General features: G+C 43.1%; 1 protein-coding gene across 1 annotated transcript in view; it reads left to right on the forward strand.

Moving 5' to 3' along the window:
• phf14 (PHD finger protein 14) overlaps positions 1–14,323 on the forward strand; it is a 43,144-nt gene extending 28,821 nt beyond the window's left edge. The window contains exons 15-18 of the mRNA XM_030788487.1: positions 1,897–1,953; positions 2,166–2,287; positions 13,367–13,484; positions 14,198–14,323. Coding sequence (XP_030644347.1) covers positions 1,897–1,953; positions 2,166–2,287; positions 13,367–13,484; positions 14,198–14,323 — 423 coding nt within the window. The remainder of the gene's footprint in view (positions 1–1,896; positions 1,954–2,165; positions 2,288–13,366; positions 13,485–14,197) is intronic.
• Positions 14,324–21,867: the final 7,544 nt, after the last annotated feature.

Below are 21,867 nucleotides of genomic sequence, written 5' to 3' on the forward strand. Positions count from 1 at the left end.
GGGGCCGCACACTGGTGACAAGCACTCGCAAAGCCATGTTCTCCATTTATCAACACCAGTTAATCGACCTCCTGCCAAGCCCCATACTCCGACGACAGTTGTGTTCGGCTGTGGCCACCATATGCAACGCTTGTTCGCGGCGATGGGTCGTTCCCTGTTCGGCGACAGTTCAAACCCTCCTCCCTCCAGACTGACAGATCACACTCACGAATACAACGCTCCAACAATCTCTGAAGTGTTTGTGTTCATAACAGAGGGAAAAAAAACCTACTCATATCAATAGCTTTTGATTGAGTTTGGGCATTTTGATAGCGTTTTCCTTCGTACCCGCTTTTCTCTTCAATCCATCAGTTCTGCGGTGATTACCTCCAATATTCAGAATTGATTTTTGCTGGAAGATTTGACGGTGAGTTATAGTAGGTCGTCTTGCTGATTAAACAATGTTCCTAATCAAGCCGCATGAACAAGACCCGTTTATAATTATTACTTTAGAACGTCCTCCAGGTACATATGCCATTAGTCTTCTTAGAATGGATGTGCCAAGTACTTCTTGTTACTATGCGTCTGCATGCTCTGTTAATTTTTCTAACCCTGGGAGAATTGATTCAGTGCTTTTTAAAGACATGATGATGTAGTTAATTAAAAGATTGATTTTGCCAAGTCAACTCTCGACTGTCTTTTCCTTAATTTACTCACTGGAGCAAAGAGCGGGACATTTTGTTTGCGTCAGCCCTCTCTCCACATACTTTTCTTTTTTTTTTGTTTTTTTGTTTAAGAGTGGAGTCACCACACTTTTTCTTTGGCTCTTCTTCGATCTTTGCTCGGCCTTTAATAGATTACCTTAATCGAATCTGCCGTAATGAAGGAACAATGAAATAAACGAGTGTCATTGTTTGGGGCAGCCGTTGAGGGAGAAGTGGCAAAAGGGGTGTAAGAGCCAATTGGCAGCGTGAAAGCAGTTAGCATTTATAATGATAAGTGTTCCATCTGCCGTGCGGTGGCAAGCCAACGGCGACAGATGGAATTGTTTTCACAGTCTGTTTAAATATGTTGTCGATTTTTCTTCCCCCCCTTTAAAAAAAAAAAAAAAAGCCAGCTCTGTACCCCAGCTTGCCCACTTACATTAAGATTGAGATGTTTGATATGATTTTCAAACATCTCTCTTTTTATTTATTTTTTTATTTTTTTCCCCCATCGCCTAGTGTTGGGGATTAAAGTACTTGTGTTTGGTTGATTGGAAGCAGATATATGGAAGAGCCAGAGGATTGTGATACGTCAGAAAGAAAGATGTTGGAGAGCTAGTGTTTGGATTCTCACTCTTAAGTTTTTGAAATGCTCAAAAATCCAGTTTGGTGAGACGAGCTGACCCACTTGCTGATCCCGCTTGTGCTGGTCCATTGTCCGGGTGGGAGGAGCTTTTGGGCCCGGTTTACCGCTGGAGGGAGAAAACCAGTGTGGAGAAGTCACAGAACTCTTAGCACAAGCATTGTCCTAATCAGAAAGCTTGGTCGTGGTCAGTCTTTTTGTTGTAGCGGCATGCTTGATCATGATATTATCCAGCATACTGTTCACCATAGAGATTTTCAACAGATAGATAGATAGATAGATAGATAGATAGATAGATAGATAGATAGATAGATAGATAGATAGATAGATAGATAGAAAACAATTTATTTAAATAAGCCCACTTGGATTTGAAAAATAGGGAAATCTTTCATTACTCATGAAATTATTCATGAAATAAAAAAATCATCTCTGCATATTAATTTGAAGGCACTCATTTGTGAACATAATTACTTGCTTTCTTGTTTTAGATTACTGCAAAGAATTGTTCTAATAAAACATTAAGCAACAAAACATTAACCACAATTATTACCAATCATTTCTTATTACCAGAGAACAAGAGGCCAGAAGAGGAAGAGAGTGTCCATCTGCGAGGAGGAAAAGATTGAGGTAAGCTACCTCCCACATGATTGTTCGACACAAGGAATTAGCCCTCCCTCACTTGCCTTCCAAATGCAGCATCCTGAGTGTTTATCATTCATCTAGCTCTAATACACTGGCAGACGGCTCACTGTTTACCCAACACTCACGGTCTCCTCCATACTCCCTCACCACATCCAAACATACATGGCAGCCAGCTCTAATCGAGCGTGTTTCCATAGGAACCGCCGCCGCGGGAGCGACGGCAGAGGCAGTCTGCAATGCAGAAGAAGCCCAAAGCCGACGACACCAGAACAGAGTGCACCACCTGCAAAGGCCCAGGTGACAACGAGAATCTAGTGAGGTGAGCAAGGGGTTTGTGTGTGTGTGTGTGTGTGTGCGCGCGCGTGTGTGTGTGTGCGTGTGTGTATGTGCGCGCACGTTAATTGTATGTGTGTGTGAGTGGGCAGTGAAACACAGAGAGAGAGAGAAGTCATATTCTCCTCATGATTAAAGTTCAGTCTTCATTATAGAGATGCCAGGTTACCTCTGTGGAGAGAGGGGGCTGGGAACATTGGTTGGACTTTTCCTCTCTTTGGAGCTGACACATATAGTCTCAGTGTGTTTGAACATAATGAACTGTATGATGAGTTTTTTTGTTTTTGTGCCCTCCAGTCCAAGACACTGGCTTTTTATGTTCCAGAAACAGTAACAGTGTTTGACAGTAACAATCTTGCTTATATTGTTCTATCCTGCAAGAACTTTCTCCCTTCTTTATGCCAACGATAAAATCAAACAGTTTTTTTTTTTCTCAGGGACTTTTTTTTTCTAGCCACTAGTTTTGCCAATATGCACATTTTTTGGTCAATCCTTTGTTCATGGACACTTTCGAGAAATTAGCGTAATAACAACATAGTCATAGAATCAGATCTGACAAAAATATTTTAACTTTAGTCTTCAAAAAAAAAAAACCTTACAGAAGTTAATATACAATAGCTAGATGAGCCTGTAATCTCAGGATTAGCCTGTAATCTGAGATTATTTCGATACATCTGTGCCACGCCCCAGGTGTGAGGTGTGCTGCCCTGACTCTTTCTATCTTTGCATTGAACAGGTTGTGAGAGCCGGGCACCACCTCCCCCCACTCCCCTAAAAACTCTGGACAGATGAGAGAGGCAGAGAGAGGGAGAGAGAAAGAGAGGCAAATTTACTCGTTTGAAGAGCGGCGATGGGGTCGGGCAGGAGTCGCAGATGGCCACCTCTGACCGTCACCTTCGACCGTCTTCTCACCCAAACCGAAACGCGCCATGGACTTTGACATGGTTGATCGCTGGTCCAATGAAAATTTTCGAGAAAAAAAAAAAGAAAAAAAAAAAAGACTATGAATCCTGGACTAACTTTAAATAAGAATTCATTATGAATTGTACAGTAGCGTTCTTGGATTTGCTAACAGTTTAGGCGAAGATCTTACTCCATTGGATACTGTAAAAGGACAATAAGATCTTACCCCATTGGATACTGTAAAAGGACAGTAAGTGGATAAGATGCTGTTCAGATAGCCATTGTGGATGGTCACACACATTTTCATGCTCTGCCTATACGTTAGTGCCATTAAACCTCTTTAGGACACTCGATGGAATTTATTCGGACAGTTACTCTGATGTTGGACTTATGCTGTGGACTTGTCCTGTGGATTTGAGCACCAGAAACTTTGTCTTACTGAAACCGTTGGCTTTTCACAACACCTCCAAAGCTATGAACTCTAATGTGAAACACAGCCTGTAAACAAAGTTAAATCTGGTCTGTTTGCTGTCTCTGACCAATGGCATTGTCCCTTCAGAGGTGATGTCACCTGCGGCCCGTCTTTCCATCTCTCTCATTCCAACTCTAAAACGACTCCCGTCTCCCTTTGACCTCGACTAACTGCTCATCACCAGACCCAATCAGCGTTATTGACTGGATTAAGTTACTTGTGGGCCAAATACTAAGTGTTGTCCCTGCCTAACCCCATCCAATTCTGGCTGTTCGTGATATGGATGCTGTGGTATCTTCTGCTTGTGACGTGTTGTGTGAATGTAGTCTTAGTGGTAGAGAGAAAGTAGAAACAGTAGTTCTTGTAGCTCCCAACTGGTGTGTCCAATTTAGCTTAGTATTATATCAGTCACAAAGCTCATGACGTAGCACTGGTAATCGCATCCTGTCAACGGTAAGATAATTCTAAGGGTGGTATTATTCGTCCAGCCTAGAGTGAGTTTAGGTTGTGTGTGTGTGTGTGTGTGTGTTTTTGGTACTGAACAGCCCGTCTAAAGTCACTGTCGTACAAAGACAGAATTCTGACATGTTCTCAAAAACTGCCTAGCTGCCTACCCATTCCCCAGTGCCACACTATTGTGTGCTGTTGACAGCATTTCTGCCTTACGTTTTGTCAGAGTGGCTGACAGGTGTCATCCGTTGCCCTGAAATATCTCTGTCGGGGTGTCACCCCACCCCCACGCCCAACTCCGCAGCCCCCCCCCCCAGCCCTCACACCACCATCTGAAATCGCTTACACACTTTCAAATAGATATTCCCGTTTTGGTTATTTTTTTGTCTCGAGGGATTCAGAGCTACCCTGCTGGGGTGACTTTGGCGCCTTTTGACCTTTCAAGCCCCTATGCCCCCCCTAGTGAATTTTCGCCCACAGCTGAATTTTTGAACAGACTGCTGTATCTATCTGTACACAGACAGCCATGCATGGCTAATGCTGCACTGAACGTGAGTGTGTGTCTACCAGCCTCCACACACACCCACATATTGCATATCAAATAAAAGAAATGATTCTAGCTAGGTGTATGGTTGACTCTTGATCATTGTATTGTGTCAAGTTTGTATATTAAAGTTATCTGCCTTTTTATAGACTTTCATGTGCCTAGCACTTACTGTCTTTTTTTTTTTTTTAATGACTGTTTTACATTTAATACTCTGTGGAAAGGGATGTTTATTGCACTTAGTTTACATGTTCATATTTATTAATTTATGAGATTTCGTGTCTTCACAGTGATTTTTCTCATATCATTTGCTGCTGTAATTTTTTTTTTTTCTATGTATAAATGTGAGCTGAGATTTTATGCAGTACCCCTTCTTTGTGAGTAAGCATGCACATACAGCATTTAAGTGTGTGTTTGTGTGTGTGCGTGTGCGCGCGTGCGTGCGTGTTTATGTGTATGTGTGTGTGTAGTTACAGGACTTGGGCCTTTGCTTTGTGCGAGCTTTAATAAACTCTTGACTTTTTCACCTTATTGCCATTGTGATGAATGAGGCTCAGCAGGGCTCATTAATAGGGTTGTGCGTTAGGTTGTGGTGGTCCGTGTGAGCATTTAACACCCCCCTGTCATCTCTGATTTATCACTGGGGAAGCTCCATATCCAGGAGGGTCTGCTCTACTAGGTGGAGGTAGGAGGACAAGTGAACAGAAGGGAGAGAAAAAGAGAGAGAGAGAGAGAGAGAAAGAAAGAATGTGTATAAAGGAGAGAGGCGGCTTCACATCCAGATGATCTGTTTATTTCTGCAAAGGCAGGCCTCGGCTTGTTTCAGGACAGAAATACATCTTTTTTTTTTTCCTCATCGCTTACTCCCTCTCTCTTTTCTCAGCACTTCCCCTCTCATCTTTTTCACTATGTCTCTGCTACCCTTCCCCTCTCTCTCTCTCTCTCTCTCTCTCCCCTCTTTTCCTGTCTCCCTCTTTCTCACACCACCAAGCGCTCAGACCCAGCAAGAGCAAAAAAGAGAGAGAGAAATACACCAAGGGAGACTCAAACACAGAGAGAGAGAGAGAGAGAGAGAGGGAGAGAAACAGGGAATGTGGCTTTCATGGGAAAATCTGGTTAAGCGCATAATAAAAAGCCTAATGTGGCTGACAGCAGGCAAATAGCATTTGTGCTTATACAACAAGAACGACTATAACAAGCGATGGCACAGAGGAAACAAAAAAAAAAAGAAGAAAAGAAACACAAGCGAGCCCACCTAGTTACTCAACCCTCTACCGTTCCAGCGTAGACCGGAGAGATAGAATCAGCACAGCGTGGCAGTATCTAAGTGCCCCAATCCCTCACACTCAGACTTGGGGTCCGGCGCAGGGGGTCCGGCGGGACCGGCGCTACCCTTGCGTTTTGAACTGAGTGTCATGGGCAGACAGGGAAGGGGGGGGGGGGGGTAAAGAGGAATGTTCTGGAAGAGTAGTAACCTTTCCCGATGATGAGCGCCTTCCCTATTACTGGCTGACACGGGATGCTGGAAGATGATTTAATGTCGGCATTTTGTTTTTGCTGACTTCACCTCTTTTTATTTCTTTCCCCTCTGCCATTAAAAAAAGAAACGCAAGCGCCAATGCCTGGGATGTGTGGGAAGATTGGCCAAGCAGCTAAAATCTATTACAACCACAGCTTCCCACTCTGTGTGTGTGTGTGTGTGTGTGTGTGTGTGTGTGTGCGCGCATATGCTTTCCTACCCTAGTTTGCCACTTCGGTTCTGGTCTTCCTCATCTTCTTTGACAATTCTTTGTCTTTTAGTGCCGTACTCCCTCCCTCCATGGTCTGTGCTAGCTGCTAGCACTCTAGAGATGAATTGCCCACTTCCAGAGATGCCTGACTTTCTAATTAACACAGGGCAGTAAAAGGGCCCCGACGTAGACTGGACCTGCTGGTCCTGTTGCGTAGGACCTGGACTGTGTCCAGATAAATGCTAAGCAAGTGAACTCAGTCCAACATGTTCAAAATATATGCCCTTTTCATCTGATTTGAGATCGGTCGTCTCCATGTCGGTCCTAATGTGAATCGCACAACAGTCACACAACATAGCTGACCCTGAAATAGTTTAGGAGTTGTAATACATAAGCTAAGCTCAATACACTGTTGCCTGTGGCCCCCTGCTGGCCATTGGCAGCAGCACACTGACTCTCACTGCGGGTTGAGGTTACCTTTGTATTTTTGTATTGCTCCACACTAGCTGAGTGTGAATGAGTAAGTTGTAATGAGCTAATGAAGAGAAGATAGACTAGGTACCGCTCTCTCTGCAGATTCCAGCCTTCCCACCACTGCGTCCCCTTCTTGTAAAACAATGGTTCCTTAATGACGTCGTTGTCACCCTAGCTATAAATCAAAAAGGAGGAGGATCACAAAGGCCGATAGTCCGTCCCCCGCATAGAGAGGATTTACAAAAAGCCATCGGTCCACTTTGTCACGGCCGGCGGTCAATGGCCTAGCGCTTTGTGTTGCATTGATTGCCGTTACGTGGTCACTCCTCAGGTAATTGTGGTGGATCCGTGTGATAAATTCTCTGTTTCTGTCACCCTGTTCAGAGAAGGCAACAGGCCAGAGAAGTAAAGAATCGAAGCTGCAAGTCCTTCGTCGAATAACACAGACCCTACTGTATGTCGACGTTTGTGCCCTAATGAAGTCTCATATCAGTGTGCAGACCCCCAAAAAATGAAATAATAACTCATAAAGAAGCACTAAATGTAACTGACTGCATGGTAATGAAGTTGTCATTGGTGAGAAGAATTTGTACTGACTGCTAGCAGAGAAGTACTGTATTAGTCTAGTAGAACTAGACATCAATCAGCAAAATGCTATTAAATGCAGCCCTCCTGTCAACAGAGTCAGTGGTTTTTTTGTTTTGTTTTGGGTTTTTTTTTTGTCCTCATCTGCACCTTGCCTTATGTTAGCTTGGAAGTTGCTCTTACGCACTGCAAGTTAATCCACAAAGGGCCAATCAAAATTGGCGCGCAGATTAATTTCCAAACAAGAGACAGTTAATTACTGTGTTCAGACATTCCGCAAGTTAATCCAATCTTTTATTATTACTAATATTATTATTATTATTGTTGTTGTTGTTGTTGTTGTTGTTAAAGAGGTGTGTTTTTGCCCTTTCTTATCTGTTTTTTTTTCTCCCCCCTCCACTTATTTTGCTGTCACTTGCTCTGTCGTCTCAGCGTACCCTGGATGTACTCTAGGGACACAGTCTCTGTCATGCAGAGATTTTCAGCCTTTATGATGTTTATTGCTGTCAGTCATCCAACTCTAACTTTTCAACTGTAGATCAATGTGATGATGATAATATACCGTTTGCATGTGCGGATGAGTAGTTATAGACACGCTGATGGAAGAAGGTAATTTGGTGTCAGACTAACCTGCTGCTTTGTCATCAGGTTTTCAGTAACACGTTCGTCTAAACTGAAATTGATTTCGTGTCTATTACCTATCACACAGTTCCCTTTTTTTTTTTTCTTTTCTATCGGACATTTCCTCTTAAGACGTAAAAAGACCAGGCATCAGTAAGATGCCAAAAGTTCTTCAGTGCTTTCTCTTTAGAGAACCAGGCATCAGTAAGATGCCAAAAGTTCTTCAGTGCTTTCTCTTTAGAGAACACAACATTATTAAATGCACTAAATGATCTGCAAACAGGACACGTTGGGGGGCGAAAAAAAAAAAAAAGGCCCTGCTTACACGTATCCTCTCTGCTTTCATCCCAGACGTTGCCTTAATCTCAAATCATCTAATATCTCGCTAAAATGTCCTTTGATTAAATTGAGCCATCAGGGGCTGTCATCCTAATCACTGACGGTGTGTGGGGGGAGAGGGGGGGGGGGGGTGAGGGCTCGCTACGGCGGGGCCGCCTTTCCCTGGGCTCCGGCTTTGAAGGGAGGCCACGGTCTGAAATGATGTTCTGAGACGGGGATGAGCAGAGATCAAGACGCTGAGCCACCCGGCTCTAACCCGACGCCGCGGGCTCTCTTAGAACTCCTCTTAGAGATTAAACAGTAGATGAAAGGGGATACGCATCGCCAGCAGAGAGCAACATGTGTCGCAGACAAAAGCAATCAATCGTGTTTTCTCCTCACCTCACATCCCAATAAGATTACATCAATCAATAAGCTCTCTTATGAGTGATTGGATTGTGTCTGGGACCAGTGGAAAAGGAAAAGGGATGTGGGGTGAGGGTAGGGGATTGGGAAGGGGGGGGGGGGTGGAGGGGGACGAGCAGCTCAATTTTCCCAATGATTAAAGTGGACCCAAATTGCTTTGATAACATCAAGGACCTTGTAGTGGCTGGGTCTACTGGGGCAGTGTGCAGAGCAGATAGAGGTTAGTGGCTGCATATGATGGGCACCGCGGTGGCACTGAGCCATCATACGAGTCGACTGGGTCTGTCTTGGACCAATGGCCTTACTCAGAATGCACTCAACTGGATCCGTACAGGATCCTCTGGTTTTGAAGGTATTCAGAATTTGACCTTTTAATGACTTTCATGTTAATAGACTATGTCCCTGTACAATACAACTAATACAGAAAAAAATTCTGGCATGACAGCAGAAAAAATAGAAAAAGGACCAGAAACAGTACTACGTTTGTCGAGTCCAGAAACACTAGCTTCATCACCAAAAAACAGCCTTCGCCAGATGCGTTGTTACATTTGTTAAGTATGGTGAATTCAAGGAGTTGTTTACCGTTGATTAACACCGGTATCGCAAATTATCGTCTTATTTTTGACAGGCGGCAAGAGAGAAAGAGAAAGAGAGAAAGAAAGAAAGAAAGAAAGAAAGAAAAAAGAGTGTTTTGTTAAACTGAAAGGTCACTTCCTGTTGAACTTGTTGTAGCGCACAGGTCTTGTCATTCTGAATTCCAATTAACCATAATCATCTCCCCTTAGCCTGCTTGGGTTTGCATCACTGAGCAGGGTTTTAATTCAAAGATGTTCACCGTGATACACAACAAACATTACAAAAGGTTCATTAAGGCAAAGTAATTAAAGAAGTAAAAGGCAAATTGGAGCACAGTGCAGTAATAAAACAGAAACCTCCCGTGGCTTAGGCGGGTCTTAAACTTTCTCCTGCGGGGAGCGGGGGACTCTCTCCCTCTTTCTTTATTTGCCAGTGCGGAGGATTCATGTGAAATCAATCGGCTGTGCGCAACAAAAGCCATGTGCTCATTAGCGCTGCACACACACATTCGTGGTCATTTGTCTTCTTTTCATAGGGTTAGCCCTGAGGGTGATTTAAATTCTCCTTTCCTGGGCAGATATGCCTGCTCAGCCCCTCTCTCTCTCTCTCTCTCTCTCTCTCTCTCTCTCTCTCTCTCTCACTATCTCTCTCACTATCTCTCTCTCTTCCTGTATGTATATCTCAGCCACTCTCTGTATGTTTGTGTGCATGTGCCTACTAGAGTACATCAGTTCACTTGGCAGATGTGCACGTACAGGCGTGGTACTGGATTTTGTTCACAGCAGCGATGTAGGTTAGACTACTACCAGCTGTTAAAACTTGATAACGCTCATGATACTGTATTGCTAACGCCCTGTCATGTTAAAATACTACCTGATGTCTGAATGACATCAGCTAGGATTATAATCAGCCGCTACCATGCTAAAAAGAAGGCCGGATAATTATGGCAGTCAGTGTAGATGTTCAGGTATGGTCATAACCTTTTCAAGACCTAAAAATTACACCATTGGTGCATGTATCTGAAACCCTCCCAGACCCAGCCCACTGTTAATTCTGCTACTTGTCAGGAGGCGATTGAATTATCTGACTAGTTTATTTAGTGTCAGTTCGTTCATATGGAAATAATGAAATAAGAGCACATTAGTGCTTGTTAGCAGTTTTGCTAACGAGTGACAGGCAGAGTTTATCAAAAGACGTATAAGAATGGGAGTGAAGTGTTTGCTCTTTCTCTCTCTCTGGGGGTTTCTTTTTCTCTTCTCTTCTCTTCTCTTCTCTTCTCTTCTCTTCTCTTCTCTTCTCTTCTCTTCTCTCTCTCTCTCTTTCCTCTCTCTCTCTCCCTCTCTCTCTCTCCCCCCCTCTCTCTCTCTGTTTTTTCTTTTTGGCTGTCTCTCTCTTCAGAGGGAGATCATGTAATGGAGGCAACTTCGAGTTGACAGTTTGTCGCCGAGGGCAATCCATTTGTTCACTCCTCTGTCACAATAAATATATAGATTAGATACAGAGAGAAGCAAAACATACACAGCTTCAGCTAGTGTCTAAGATTGAAAATGAATCTGTGAAATTACTTTGCCATCATGTCAAATGAAGGAATGAAATGTTTTATTTCCAGGGGTATATGCACTGCTATTTGTCTTAACGAACAACATCACAAAGTGTACTGCAACCAAGTCCTCTAATCAATAGTACTTAAAGCCACTAAAAACTATACAAAGGCTGCCGTTCAAGAACAGAATCCTTTTTCTTCAGTAGTTCGCAGCATTTCCAGGGAAGAATTTGCTCTTCTCATAACACGTTGATTATATACAGTTTGAGTTATATCCCAGGTGGTATTTCAGAACATGTTCCCATTCAGATGAAAGGCGACGGTTGGCTCCTCTTAATTCCCCCAAGTGTGACAGCATGAGGCAGATTCAATTTGGGAAGAGTACTGAATGATTACCCATAGACTTCACAATGATCTGGTGTTCATTTTATTGACAGGGAGAGTGGAACGAATAGATTTAGGAGTCTGGTTTAAGAGGGTTCACATAGGTTTTGATCCAGCGGGAATGCACTGATGTAGTGTTGCCTTTGAGTGCCCCATAACAGCACGGTTAAAGCATCACATGGCCACTTCAGAGCAGACTGGTGCTTTTACATCCTCACACGGACAAAAAAAGAAATCTGTCGCTTCGTTTCTGAAGCGTCTTAGGGTAGTCACAGAGAACTCGGAAATTTACCTCCGAGTTGTTCAAGGTGCCACGGTTAAACACAAGATAAAACAGTACAGTCTTGGTAACTGCAAGACAATACAATATGGATTTGGAACCAGATATAACATATTTCTCTGTTGTTTGCTAAACCTTTTTCTTTGGATATAACAGTGATGACTCAGTTAGCCATTTGTCCACTAAATCAGTCCCCTTTGCGTGGTGTGTACAAAACATCTTATTATCTTCATTAGACTGTGGATAAAACATCAGTAATCTTCCCGCTTCTCTTTTTCTGACTGTATTGTGCATTGACTGTGACGTGTAGTGTCATAACTGACAGGATTCACAGTGAGTTCTGTTCCGTGTTAGCTCTGAGTCAAACTACACAACAGCTAGCGAACCATCATTTTTACCATCCTCGTGACACATAACATTTACGTAGCCGGCTCTTGTCAGAAGGTATGGGTGTATGTACAGGGTGAGCGTTTTCTGCCGTTCCCTCGTTAGAACAGTATATGAGCTGCTGTTGTCCTTTAATTAGCTTGTGGGGTGAGAGATAGGCCCTGTTTTGAAAAGGGCTTTCCTGTCACCTGGCGTTCTGTTCAGTCATGCTGAGCACGACCCTGCTACCTTTATTAACTCCCTTTTTTTGACGGCTCTCTTCATCTATCTGGACGAAAAAAAAAAAGAAGAAAAAACAGAAAGATGAGACTGACTCTCTCTCTCTCTCTCTCTCTCTCTCTCTCTCTCTCTCTCTCTCTCTCTTTCTCTCTCTCTCTTTCTTTCGCCCTCCTGCAGACTCAGTGATAAGACCCCAGTGGCTCTCAACCACATAATGGAGATGAATGGGGAGAAAGCCCATTGACCTCTTTATCCCATATCTGCTTTATCAGATTTACATTGCCAAATCTGAATCTACTCTATTGATTACTACATAATTAGTTAATTATGGACAGGAAGGAGTGGGCAGGTCTTTCGTGCTGGGCTGAAGGGCATCCGGGCACACACCGGTAGCGGCTCATGAATGATAAACGATACTCCGTCCTCATTTAGCTCTCGTGTACTAAAACTGAGATTAAACCTTTCTACCGGTAGGCCTTACAGAGGGGGGAGTTTTGTTTGATTTTCATTTTATTCATAGTAGCATGTTACTATTTGTGGATTGTTGTGTGTCATTCCACAGGAAAGTTCATGCGTATAATAACCCAACCTATAACCATCTTAGGTTTGGCTTCACGTTCGAGTTGTAGACTATAATGAAGAACCGAGAATGAAACATGGTTAATTATCGTGCAGTGCGTGAGACCGTTTTGGTCATGATCGGAGGTTTTACTTATGGGTGACTGGATTCAAAGTAGGCGTCGGATGTTGATCCTAGTTAAGAGTAAGTGTTTTCTCTTTCCACCTCGTTCTCTCTCTCTCTCTTTCTTTCTTTATTTTTTTTTTTTACGCCTTGGCACCAAAATAAAAAACCTATAAAGATTTATTGGCAAGATACGCTGAAGCTCATTTCAGCTGGCCCAATCAGCCACAGTATTTTATGGTGGCTGTACAAGGCCATGTGAGAGGTGCTGTGCGAATGTGTTTTGAATCTATTAAGCATCTGTTACCTGACAGCACACAGCTCTGTCACCATCCATCACGTCTGCCTGGTGAGGGCTTGGCCAGTCTTTTGGCAGTATACATTTACCCTGCCTGTGTGTGTGTGTGTGTGTGTGTGTGTGTGTGTTTGTTTCTGTGCATGTGTTTAATTTCTCCTGTATTTTCCCTACAGGTGCGATGAATGTCAACTCTGTTACCACTTTGGGTGTTTGGATCCTCCCCTAAAGAAGTCACCCAAACAGACGGGGTACGGCTGGATCTGCCAGGAATGTGACACCTCTTCGTCAAAGGTACATTACACGGGAGAGAAAAATACCTTAGAGGAAACAGACCAAATTCCTATGTGAACATCAATTTCTTTTTTTCTTTTTTTGACTGCTTCTTCATTTTCATAATCACTTGACATTAAATCACATGATTTTTTTTTTTTTTGAGGGAGTTTGGAACAGAGAAGTGATTAGAGGGGACAGTATGTGTATATTGAATGGAGGCATATTAATCCATATATTCTGCTGAGATTAACTCAACATTTCCTAGATCCATCCACATAGCTATATAAATGCTAAAAAAATGTCTCCAAAAAAAAAAAAAATCCTGTTTAATAATATGTATTAACCGCCATTGCTAGTGTCATGGTAATTCAACAGTTCAGCCCACTGAAGCCTATAGAAGAGCATTTTCAAACATGGCCCGAGAAATGGACTAGAATTTGTGTGATAACATGTTTTAAAGCTGTCGTTTAATGCTCAAGCGCTTGCTACGGGATAGCAAGTCCTTAGCTTTCTTGTCAACGCAGAGGAAAAACTCTGGTGTCTTTCAAGCATGTAAAATCTTTCTGCAGTGGTCCTCGCTTCAATAATAATAATAATAAAAAAAAAAAAAAAAAAACTCCCCATACATCTCAAAGAATATTCAAACCCAGCTTATCTTCTCCTTGGCTTTCTTAATTATGGATCAAAGGGAACTTGTGGGTGTTTGAAGTCATAACAACATCCGTGGACAGCAGGAAGACGACCGCTGTCGTAATTCTCGGGTATCTGCTCCTGACTGGATTCTCAGCGCCCGTCGCAGCACCTCTGAGTGCAGCTACCTAAAATATGACAACTGCAGTGGACTGGCTCTAGCCTAAGACTTGAGGATGAACTGCACTGCGGTACCCTCAGACTTTTCTCTTAACACTCCATTTTTATCTGACTGTTCCCCAGCAACGCAGCAAATTGAACCACAGGCACTTTATACGCAACCACCACCCCCCACCCCCCCAACACGCATGCACGCAACATTCATATAATGTTTTTCTCATCGAATTACTGCGTAATCAAAAGCAGCACACGCCTGTTTCGGAAACTACTTAATAAACATATCTGTCTTTCAGTTTATCTTTAAAAGCGCAGTCCGGCCTGCTGGGCACTATCTGTGTAGAAAATGGTTGGTTAATCGGTGTTTCCAATGAGAAACTCAAACAGAAAGAACAAGCTAGCGTGGCTATGTCATGGGACTGAAACGTTAAATTACAGTTCAAGGGGAGAAAAAAAAAAAAAATTAAAAGGTCAAAGCTCGGTAAAGATACCTGATGGTGAAAAAACTGCTTGTTGGTTACAAAAGGAACATTCGTGAGACTACGAGTCATTTCAATTGCATAACATGCCCACGTCGGTGGGTTTTTCGTCTGTTATTGTTCATCTATTTGGAGATTGCTTTATTTGGCTGAACCTCTGAAAGGGGTCGTAGACCCAGCACTATGGTCCTGGACTTTGTAACCATATCTGATCTTTTCGTTTTATGGCTACTGCACCAAAGAGCTCACACAGTCTCTGTATAGCTAAATAATATCAAATAATGAAGAATTACGTGAAGACAGCATAACAGGGTAAAGGCCAGGAAGGTTTTTTTTTTTTTTTTCTTTTAAGTAGGGGCCATTCTAAGTCAGAGGAACAGAAGAAAACAGTAGATTGGTAACCTGCTGGTACATTATAAGGACTAAGCTGTTTTGAACAAAAGCAAAGGGTGGCAGGCAGTCAGAGCTGGTGAAAGGAGCTTTAGACAGTGGGAGGTGAATGGGACCACAGGGATTAAACAAGTCTTAGCCTTTTAAAATGTGTTCGCTGGCAGCCTGCAGAGGGACCAGGCACTCCCACGAGACCCTGAGGGACTAGACACAATCCTGTTTAATCACACACTCACATACCATATCGCACCACACACTCCCAACCCCCCCCCCCCCCTCTCTTGCACACTCGTACAAACAGCAGAAGCGTTACCTCTTACTTCTCTCTTGCACACATACAACACAAACACTCTCTCTTTTGCCCCCCCACCCCCCCGTACGTTTGTTAGACATTTCCGACATGCACATTCCCAAGATACATGCTCCCACAAAGCCCTGCAGGTTTACCATTATTTAAGTACCTTGTCTCCCACTTTCTCCTGGTGCCCTTCCATATTTCCACATACTTCCACAAGTGGACAGGGCAAAGAGATGAAACAAAGTTTTTATTTGCTGCACCATGTGTTAGTGTTGGCATTGTAGTGCAGCATTTGTTGGTTAATATTAGCTGTATGGATTTGGTAGGAATTTAAAGACTTCTCCAGCACTACAAGGCTTTCTATCCATATTTTAATTAAACTGGAACATATCCAAGAATATAAGGGAGTTTTTGTAAAGACACCAATGTACAGGTTTTTTGGTCGATTTTTTTTCTTTTTTTTTTTTTTGGAATGAATCACTTTGGAGACCTTGTCTTAGGGAAGTGATTATTTTTAACTAATAGTGTATGAAATAGTTTGGGGTTGAAAGTCTTTTGACTGCCATTTGAAGCATAATTGATTCCATTCAAGGAATGGGAAAGCACTCCGGAGATGAACACTGTATTTAAGTACTTAAAATTCTATAATCTATTGCAAATGCCAAGCTGTGAGCTATTTTGTCCACGGTCGGTCTGGATGTTTTTAAATGCCATCTGAAAATGCAGCCATCTTCATCATGAATTGCCTTCATAGGGAGACTGTAGAGGTCAACGTTTAAAGAGAAGTGCATCTCTCTTTCTCTCTCTCTCTTTCTCTCTCTCTCTCTCTCTCTCTCTCTCGCTCTCTTGCTCTCTCTCACGGTGGGAGCTACAGAATGATGAAGCAGTAGCTCAGAAATGAGGAACAGAAAGAGAGTCATCTGTGGTTTCCTCTCGCCTTGACTTCTGAATCAGCAGAAGAATGAGAGAGACAGAGGGAGAAAAGAGAGAGAGAGTCAGGGAGTCAGTGAGGGAGTCAGTGAGGGAGTCGGTGAGGGTAAGGGGGGCTTGAGGATATCAGCGGGTGGGAACGAGGGGGTGTTTGTAGATGTAAATGCTCATTGCTAGCATAGGGACGTAATCGCATTCACTCACTGCAGACCTACAGAGAGCAAAGAGTTTGGGTGGGGTGGGTCCTCTGTATAGTACAATACATCTCGGCAACTTCCCAACTTAGTACTCCACTAGTCTTTCAGTGCCGCACTCACTCATTGCCATTTTAAAGGTCAACGTAAATGGGATTCTGTTTCCGAGGTCTTGATTAATAAAAATGTTGTCGAACTTCACTCTCAAAAGATGATTTGTCTGTGTCGACCCGTTTGTATTGTTAAATCACTTAATTATGTTTTTCCCATCTTCCAAAAGGAAAAAAAAAAAAAAGCGTTCTCATCAGTATGTGAGCTACGAAGACACACTCAAAGCCAGTGCTGGTGTTGGCTCAGATGCGCTCAGTACAAGGCCCGGCAATAAAGCCTTTATTAGCCGGAGTTGAGTTCATTACAGAGGCCGTGTATTCCTACTGCCTGAGCATGTTAGATAAACCTTCCGCTATCCAAGGCCACATCCCCATGCTGTCACCCGCGGGGGCCTCACCGAATTGATTCGGGTAATAAAATGACAGCCCCACCGTAATATACGGATGGCCTTTAATTCCAGAGTTAGCGAGGTGGTGGAGAAGGGCTTGTTTGCGCTTTATTTACACCCGTGTGTTGCCAGTTTTGACCCTCAACTCTGAAGCTATTCCAGCAGATCTGTGTGGTGTTTGAAGTGCCATAAGGCTATAAGGCTTACAGGCTGCACATCTACAGAGGCCCAGAGCACAGCTTGTGTAGGAAGGGCCGCAGTCATACTCAAACCGCGTCGTCAAAAGCCTCATTACTGCTGCAATTACCCGACTTAGAGATTTGTTAGAGTACCTTTTCTTTGGGGGGGGGGGTCTTTTTTTGGCTAAAAACTCTATTTCTACTCGCTGGATATGAAATTCGTCTTGAGGTGCTTGTAGAGACTTCTCCCATAAGAGTGACCTTCAAGTTTGCTTCTTTAATGAGCAGAATTTATTGAGACTGTTGACTTTTTCTTTTTTTTTTAACAACCTGATGTTTTACTAGTCCAGTGGCTGTTTCGTTAAGCGTTGTGTCATTATTTATAGAGATGCGGTTAATGTGCAATGTGACGTTAAACCCAATTCTGGAGACGATTACCTTTACAAGCTCAGTCATCAATCAGAGCGCTCACAGAGTGACCTGTGAAACAGCCTAATTAAGTTAGCCTAATTAACTTAATTAAGTGTCTCACTCTGTCGACTTTACTACAGAAGGGAAATTGAAAGAGAAGTAGAGATCATTACTCATCATGCTGCATGGCATTTGCACAGAACCAGCAACAATACAATCAGAAAAACAAAATGTGTGATCACATTTATTTACGGTTGACAGTTGGTTTTTAGAATATAAAAAATAAATAAATGAATAAATGTCACATAGAATGTTGAGAACAGTGATATATAATGTTCATTAATTCTGCCAAATCATCGGGTATACCTGAAAATACATCTTATCCGCTCTCGATACGAGAATCCCGTTTCGAAGGGTTTTTTTTTTTTTTCGGCGCCATAGAGAAAAAAGCCAAACTCAGACGAGGTTAAGAGGTCACCCCGTCGCGCTCGTGTCCTTGATGACATCCTCTAAAACAGCGGGAGGACACTTGTATTCCACAGTTAGTTCAAGCACAGCTCTGAAAGTCAAACGAAAGAAAAAAAAGACTCGCACTCGTTTCAGCAAAAGCTGAGGGGAATCGTACCCCAGGGTCCGATAAAACGCAGGTAGGCGTCTGTGTATTTTACTTGTTGGTCTCAGTGTTAACTAAAGGTTAGTGTGTGATTTAGAGAGAGAGAGAGAGACAGACAGAGAGAGAGAGACGACGGCGACCTGCAGGGACCTGTCTGTGGGTGGCAGCCCTTCTGTTCCACCGTTGGCCGGTTCGGCCGTACGGAGAGGGAGAGCGCCAAGACAGAGGGAAAATCAATGTGGCCGAGTCACCTCCATCACTTTAACTAGGCGAGCTGGATGCCTCCTCCCCTCTCAGGGGCCAATTTGTGGCGTAAACAGAGCCCGCGCGATGACTGCGACCGGTCCCAGGCCATCCCCGTTGGCCATTACTCAGGCCTGAGTGTGTTTTAATAACCTTGTCGCTGGGGCCCTTACACACAGCCACCCCGAGGAGCTGATCAGTCACACGCAGGTTAGACCCTTCAGCAGTGTAAAAGCAAAGCTTTGGAAGCTTAAGGCCAATTCAGATTCACCCATCACACTCTCTCACTTAGAGCTTACCTGTCCTCTCGTCTCTCCATAACTGACACAGTAACCATACCCTGCTGCTCTGCAGTAATGATGTGGAGAAGATATCTCTATATCCTCTGTATAACATCACTCTCCATTAGAGAGTGGAAAACAATTTAATGATAGAACGCATGTGCAAAGCGAAACGTCCCCGCAACAAAGCCTTAATATTCAAAAACGAACGTCGTAATAGAGTTTTATCTCGACGGCTATGAAATGATGGAGTTTAAGTTTGGCTGTGACACATCATGAGTTTAGCAAATAAAAAGAAGACTGAGAGGAGAGGCCTTTGATGTTAAAGTTGTGTCAACTCTCCACTGACAGTGACTCTGTTTGGGAAAAAGTGACTGTCCCTGGTCTATGCATTATTAATAAAGAAAAGTTGTGTTACCTTATCACCACTCTTTAAAGGTGACATTGAACATGGCGGAAATGTTCAGCCTACAGACACCGCTTTAAGCTAATTGAGATATTGCGGAGGGGAGCTTTGTGTCAGAGGGCACTTTTTGTTTTTTTTTATTTTCCCTTTTTGATTTCTGTGGATTTTCTGGTTTTAAATCCTTTAAGAAAGTCTGGTAGCATTTTCAGTGTAAATATGATAATAATTTTGCATCCTTTTATGTACATAAATGCGTAAGCAATCTCATAGTCAAATAGTTATTTACTCTTCCTCATTTTATCACAGACACACACACATACACACACACACACACACATGCGTGCACACTGCCTTTCACACTCCCACACATACATCCTTAGACACAGGCAAACACACATACAGATACACACACAGTCTTAAACAAATGCATGTGTGGAGGAGTGTACCTCTTCAGTGCCATAAATCACGTTAATGGGTTCAGGGTACTGAATCCTGCTTTACAACAGAAAGGCCACACACGGTGGCTTTGCCCTCCTGAAGTCTCCATTCCTCCCAGCAGCCAGGTTAGAGAACGTCTCCCTGGGCCAGCAGGCACCTTGACGTTTCAGTCGATTTACACAAACACAGCCATTTATGCTAAAGCACTGACAAGCATTCATGCGCCCCAAACCCGACACCCCCCCCCAAAAAAAAAGATTAGAGGACCTGCCACTGTGCCTCAGGGTTCATTACTCGGGCCCCCTACCATTATTCACAGAACAGTAGAACAGCGATGCACCTCATCTGTTTTCAACTGCAAATCCGTCTTGTTTTCACCAGTATATTAATATGCCGTTGAATATCTGTGCTTTTGTTATTGTTGCTTAGCTTTTACTGTGATTGCTGTTCATTGCTTAAGAGCTTGCATTTAGAGATGAGGCAGCCAATTTGCCAATAGTAGAGAAGTTCAAGAACTCGCATTAATTTCTGATTTAATATTATATTGAAAATAAGTTGCGTTGGAAATGGAGAGCAAGTCCTTTTCCCCACAATATATTTCCTCCTAGCATCAGCTCTTATCAGATGCCAGGTTCAATGAAAAAAAGAAGAGGAACTCTAGCTTGTGCATTTAACTGCTGATTTAATTAGCCATCTTGTAGTAAGTTCACCTCAGTATCTGTCATGCCTCACTAAAATGGAAATCCATTCTCAGGCAAAGAAAAAAAATATAGGTAGATTAATGAAAGCCCTTTGTAATAAACGAAAATGGGAATCGCAAATATGCATAGTCATGAAGTTTAATTGTGCTGCGTGGCGACTGGGCTTGGTTGGGCGTGGGAGTGCGGGGGGGGGGGGGGATGGGATTGTGTGTGGGGGGGGGTGTAGGGCCAGAGGTGGTTAAATGTAGCGCATCGCGCGTAGTCTCGGCAGCCTAATGAACCAAGAGTTTATGACTGAACACAATCGTGTCACATCCTCTGTGGTGACAAGAGCTTTAAATCACAAACACACGTACCCTCACACACACACATACACGCACAAACTTGGTGCTCATACACGCTCAGAGATACCAATAGATACAAGTATATATACATATATGCATACCAACGTATCTACATGTATACCCAAGATAAACACATAGCTCTGCTTACAGACACAGTAGTATGGCTTGGAACATATTTCTCTCTCATAGCATAGTCAAACTGCAGCCACTTTAAACACTTAAGACCATTTTAACAGCTTAATTTTAGCTTTCACGTTACTGATTTTCTCTAGCACTCTTTTTTTCCACTGTTTCCAGGGAAAAGAAATGTTAGTGAGAGGGGAGTGAATACATCCTGAACCCCGCGACTCTCGCTGTGTGCAACATCTACTTTTCTGAAGGTACCTGTCGGTGTGTGTCGGCTTGATTCATTTCTCAGGTTGCGATTCCACTTTTCTTACACACACCGCAAGTTTTCATCATCATTGCAGGACATCAATCGGTCTTCCGCAGAGCTGCCTGCTTCACAGATGCACAACACCTATCAAACAAGAGAGAGTAATAAAACAGCTTTACCCCTCGCCCATGCCATAGACACATGCTGTGTGCACTACACACACACACACACACACACATACACATGCACACTTACACACAAGTAAATACAATAAATGCAGAAAACACGATAAGGAAAGAAGTCATACTAATTAGCCGACTAATTCTTTGAGGACTGCGCTGGCTTGATAAAGGACTCTAAAGCTTATTAAAGTAAAAGTGGCGTGGTAAATTTGAATTCTTTTTACACAGCTTTATTTAATCCCACTTTATGAAGTTGACTGTGTGTGTGGGTGGGAAGCGGAGAGGTGAGGTGGGGTGGATGTCAAATGCATTGCAAAAGGCTACAGGGGTCTTTACCTCATACACATTAACACTCGACAGGCCTTTATTGCCACCTAGGGTTCAGTCTGCTCTCTCTCTCTCTCTCTGTCTCTATCTCTCTTTCTCTATCTGTCTCTCTCTCTCTGTCTCTCTCCTCTTTCTTTTTTACTCTCTCTCTCTCTCTTTTGCTCTCTCACTCTCTCATATTTTTCTTCCCTCTCTTTCTCTCTCTCACACATGAGAGCCGATGGTCTTGATTATTTTTTTTCTGCCCTTTAAAATCTAAATGCAATTAGAAAGAGGAATGTGGCATTTCATTATCATACGTAT

The sequence above is a fragment of the Chanos chanos genome, chromosome 12 (assembly GCF_902362185.1).
Source record: "Chanos chanos chromosome 12, fChaCha1.1, whole genome shotgun sequence".
Taxonomy (NCBI): Eukaryota; Metazoa; Chordata; class Actinopteri; order Gonorynchiformes; family Chanidae; genus Chanos; species Chanos chanos.